Source organism: Mandrillus leucophaeus, unplaced genomic scaffold (genome assembly GCF_000951045.1).
Source record: "Mandrillus leucophaeus isolate KB7577 unplaced genomic scaffold, Mleu.le_1.0 Scaffold1170, whole genome shotgun sequence".
NCBI lineage: Eukaryota > Metazoa > Chordata > Mammalia > Primates > Cercopithecidae > Mandrillus > Mandrillus leucophaeus.
The window spans coordinates 147,625-153,159 of NW_012099988.1; the positions used below are offsets into that span (position 1 = coordinate 147,625).

Genomic DNA, 5,535 nt, shown 5'->3' on the forward strand with positions numbered 1-5,535 from the left:
TCTTTCCTATGCCTGGTGCACGGAATCATTCATACCCAGTTAAGGCAGCCATGGATTCAGAATGCTACAGGAAGAGTCCTGGGTAATGTGAGGAGCTGGATTTTTATTATCTCTAAAACAATGATTTCAAAATCTATCATCGGTAACACCTAGAGAGCTTTTTAAAAACAGAGATGCCTAGACCCACACCTGGCATTGTTGATTCAGGAAATTTGGAGAGTTTTCGGAAATTTGTGCCTTAAGCGTTCTGATGCACGATCAAGTTTTGGAAACACTGCTTTCAGTAACGCCCCATTCCAACATGCACTGATTTTACAAGATTGGTCATCAGAGTTATTTGTGGAGGTTGGGGGTCAGTGATTAATTTGAGTATAGGACAGCTGTCTTTGAAGTAGAATATTTACAGCTGTTTAAAGTAACCTGTTAAGGAGAACAAAGTCATTCATTCTATCTGGATGTGTATCATTTGCTCTGTTCTTCGCAAAGGCTTGCATTCCTGACTAAAGTCAGCTCTTTTGTAGGTACTTTGGCTATGAGAAAAGGTCAAGGAGAAGATGCAAATAACTCTGAGCAAATTCGTCTTTTTCAAAAAGCAACTCAAAGGATATTCCCTACTCATACAGAACCAACCTGTATCCAGGACAGGGCACTATAACTTGACTGATGTTGACCCCTCTCTCTTTGAAAAACTGCCACAGAAGCAAATAAAAGGGCTTGAAGAAAAGGCCACTCATGTTGTCTCAATTTTTATTTGACATCCATGACATAATCTGCAGACTGCCCAGTGCCTTTGTGTGATTGAATTAGTTCTATAAGTTCTCAGCGGTTGTGGATAAATCAAAAAGATAAGGAAAGTGCAAGATACAGCAGAGATATCCTGAAGCAGGCACCTTCAAACAGAAGGAAACCACTTCACATCCAGAGGGCAGAGGACGGGGTCAAACTCGAAAGCATCTTCCCACCCACGTTCACTCTACTGCTTGAATATTAGTTCTCCACATGGCCACAGACACGTCTAAGAGAATAACTCCAGTAAACTGTCTACATTACTAGAGTGTTCCCCTCACTGAGGCTTGCCAGTCCCTTTCTCCCACCCCAGAAGTTTCTTCATGGCCCCCTTCACATCTGTGTTCCTCAGAGTGTAGATGAGGGGGTTGATGCTGGGAGTGACAATGGTGTAGAAGAGAGTCAGGAACTTCCCCTGATCTTGGGAGTAGCTGTTGGCTGGCTTCAGGTACACGTAGATGATGGTTCCGTAGAAGAGAGAGACCACTGTGAGGTGAGAAGAGCAGGTGTGGAAGGCTTTCTTTCGCCCTGCTGCTGACTTCATCCTCTGCACCGCGGCCGCAATCACACCATAGGAGATGAGGATGAGGGAGAGGGGCACCAGGAGGAGAGCCATCCCCAGGGCAAAGGTGAGCGCTTCCATCAGCACGGTTTCCTCACAGGACATGGCAATGAGAGCAGGCATCTCACACAGGAAGTGGTCCACCCTGCGACGTCCACACCGTGAGAGCTGCATCGTCTGAGGACACATGATGAAGGAGTTTAGGAAGCCACAGCACCAGGCCACGGTCACCAGCTGCAGGCAGAGACGTGGGTGCATGACTGCCGTGTAGTACAGGGGCCGGCAGACGGCCACATAGCGGTCATAGGACATGACAACTAGGAGGATGCACTCGGTGGAGCCCAGCACCATGTAGATATACAGTTGGGCCACACAGCCGTGGTAGGTGATGGTCTTCTCTGGACCCCACATGTTGCACAGCAGCTGAGGGGCAATGCTTGTTGTAAAGCAGAGGTCTAAGAAAGACAGGTTCCCAAGAAAGAAGTACATGGGTGTGTGGAGCCTGACATCCACGACCAGCAAGAGGATGATGGCAGTGTTGCCCACCAGGGTCAGGATGTAGAAGATCAAGATAACAGCAAAGAGAATTTTCTCCAGTCCAGGCCAATCAGAAAAGCCCACCAGGATGAATGCCTGTAGGTCACTGGCATTGTCCTTTCCCATAATCCACCAGCTATTACAGAGAAACAATGAAAGAATTAGATAAGGGGGCACATGCAGATCATCTGGCACTCTCCAATTTCCATTTACAGGTCTGTGAAGTTAAGAGGGCCATTTGCCCTTTCTTTGCTTTTTTAGAATACACTTATTGAAACCTGTTACTTGCAAAGTCGTGTGCCTGATGCCCCAGGAAGATGGGATGAATTGACTCTGGAGCTTCCCTCCTTGGTGAATAATGTGTATGAATAATGACAAAGAAGGGAGAAAGAGAAAGTTCTCTCAAAGAATATTTGTTAAAAGGCTGAGTATTATGCAGATCACTCCCAAGTGACCAGGGGGGCCTGTGTGAACAGTTTGCATTAAGGGAGACGACTGAGTCTAAGAGTTTTTTTTGGTTGTTCCAAATAATAAGTAAGAATTTGACATGTGGCAGATTGAGCTAAATATGTTTCACAAAGAGGAGGTAGTATATGCAAAGTCATGAAGGACCACATTTATGGATGATGCTTAGGGAAGCCATGAATGTACATACCAGGCAACTCCTTAATGGCATGTAATTTTATTAAGAAGAAACACAGAGATTTTTGACCATACAAGAAAGGACTGAGATGATAGGTTTAATTCTGCCTCTGTAAAACACAGGTCTGCAAATGTATGGCCTGCTATTCAGTTCATCTCTCTCTAACTTGACTTTTCTTGTGCAACATGGGAAAGAGTTTAGATCTTCTCTAAGTCCCCACTCAGACCTCACATGTCTATGTAACTGGTGACACTGAGTTTATACCCTGAGCCCTTTCAGCTATTGATGATTTCCAGTCTAAGCCGAGAGCTTTGATGGGAACTCTGCCTTATACAGCCAATGTCCACCCAGGCGTGTATCCGCTGTGATAATAGCAAACAGGATCTGGGCAACACACAAGAAGAAAGCTGTGGGAGTGAGGGCACAGAAATACATTGAAGGACATGTGTCTATGCAGCCGCTGTCACCACCTGTCCATCCTGACAACTGACATGCTATGAGCTGTATCCTGTTGGAGCTGCAATTGGGAATTCGGTAGTTCCCATCCATTGGTCCAGGCACCGGACCCTCTGCAAAGCCCTATGAAAGGGTAAAAGGGTGCAGGGTCTATCAGAAGTAGCCAGCAAAGTATCAAACAATGGAAGACTTTCAGAGGCTTCCTGAGTACTCACAAAGGAGACTTTCACAGACACACACTTTACAGGTATTGGTTATTAAAAGCAACTTGTACTTCTGTATCCTCAGACCCATCATAAGTTTTCTCCCAGGTTCAGAAGACCCCAAGAGTGGCAATGACAAGCTACACAAATTGCTCAGCAACTTTATCACTTTGGGTGATAAAGTTGTGATAACTTTGGGTGATCATAGCAAAGTTTATCACTTTGGCTGTGACTCCTTAGCCAAAATTGCAAGTTTACCTTATAGTCATCTGTTCAAAACTACTGTTTTTCACAATGCTTTATTCTTTGAATCCAAAATGTCCCACTGCTAACCCTTATGACAAATATGCAGAGGCTCTTCTCTGTTTTACCTAACACGTATTCAACTATAAATTAATGCACCCTGTCTTCTCACATTTCTTAACTCTTTAGTTCAGAACCATGAAATTGCAAGGAATGCAGCTCTTAGAAATGCCCAAATACCTTTACTAGTTTAGTTGACACATAATACTATAAATGTTTACTAATTTTGAAAACTTAGGCCCCAAGGTCTGAATTAGGTTGATTCTCTGGTTGAAGGTTATGCCCAAAACTATACCAACTCATGTAGAGGAGAATCCACCAAATGGTTCTCTGTGCTTACTGAACAGGATTTAACAATGCCAAGCAGTAGAGCTATTTTTGCCTGGCTTAGGTATAGAGCACATCATAAACAATCACAACCCTTTCATATTACTATATATTAGACTTTTACAGAGCTTTCACACTCTAGTTTCAAACCATCATCACAGCAGCCCTGAAAGTGGACAGGACAGGCATTAGAATCTCCATGTTAGAGATTATCAACCTCAATAACAGAGAAGAAGAAAGAATAGCCAATGCTTGCACTACAGCTTCATATCAGAGCAAGGTTTATAGTGCCAGCCCTACGCATTAACTCAAGTTTCCTTCCTCCCTGTTCCTATCTATTTCTCAGCCACTTAATGCTGTAGTTGTTTAAAGTCAATCACTGATTACTGCACTCCCATTAACCTACACATTACAATCCTAACAATAAAATCCATCATCATGAGCCGTTTTCAGAGAGAAGCTTGTGACCACTCTAAAAATCGCCAGAGATTTGCAATGCTTGATTTAAACAGAATCACATGGTTTTCTGTTCAAATCAGCTATCATTTTATCAAGAGACTAAAAAGATTGGTTTATTGTGTGTGCATGTAGGCTCAGAAGAGGCTCTAGGATTGGCTCAGCTAGCAATGGACAAATGGATAATGAGTAATCACATAATCACTCCTAATCTACTTTAGATTCACTTTGTTAGGATTTGGTGCATTTGATTGTTTCTGAGTTGGATACAATGTCTCTTTTCCAAAATTGAGTTCCAAATTATAAGTTGGCATTGAGAAACCCGTTACTCTGGTGTTCTAACAGATATAAACTCTAATCAAAACTATTACAAAGATAACTCTATATCTGCATACAGAAGACTGAAGATACAGATATAAATCTCATTGCTACGACAAAGCTTGCATTAAAATCTCACCCTTGTTCTTCCCAGAAAGTAGAAGACCTATGATTCTGTCAACCCTCCTTACTTCAATTCCAGAGATCAACCAGGAGTTTTCTCATGGATAAGGCAGCTAATTCTGGTCCCTTTTAGTTTCCAGATCTTCCAGAGGAAATTCCAATGAAAACCCTGAAAGGAGATTGAGCACAAAAATAATGTCTGTCCCATTTAAGTGTTAATAAGCCTTTAAGTAGCAGAGCTTGAAAGAGAAATGATGAACTATGGGCAGGAATGACAAGCTAAGTGAGTGGTATGGCATAGTGCCACATTTCAGGTCAACATGTTTTATCACGTCCATATATACAGGTAGTCTAGGGTTAAGGAGATGGCAGACCACCCCCAGGGATAAAGGAAAGCACACGTAGTTCTAAGAGCTTTGAGAATATAGACGATGTCATTTTATTGGTTCATACTAAGTGGATAGGAGGACAACTTTAATGCCATGTCACCTTGGGGATTTGGAATCATCTAGGAGCATGAGGAAAACTGACATCAGCTTGTTTACAGAGCTAAGACCTCAGGAATTGGTGTTGTCATCTAGAGATTGGCCCAGCGGGGCCCCCCCACCCCCCACAACACACACACACACAAACACAAAACTCACCGGGGAGGCAACACAGAAAGTTCCCAAACATGGGGCTCAGGTATTCTTGAAAAGAGAATTAATTTCTGGGTTCTATGTCAAAACAGAAGTAGATCAATTTCTTCATTTGGTCCTGGACTCACAAAATTAAAATCATGAAAATGTGGGGAGGCAAGCATGCCCAAAGAATGTACACCC

The 5,535-nt window shown here is 42.9% G+C and overlaps 1 protein-coding gene across 1 annotated transcript; it reads right to left on the bottom strand.

The window, feature by feature from the left end:
• Positions 1-730: 730 nt before the first annotated feature.
• Positions 731-2,064, bottom strand: LOC105554389 (putative olfactory receptor 2W6). The gene has a single exon (XM_012000854.1). It carries the CDS (start codon positions 2,009-2,011, stop codon positions 1,064-1,066), a length of 948 nt encoding a protein of 315 aa, XP_011856244.1. The 5' UTR covers positions 2,012-2,064; the 3' UTR covers positions 731-1,063.
• Positions 2,065-5,535: the final 3,471 nt, after the last annotated feature.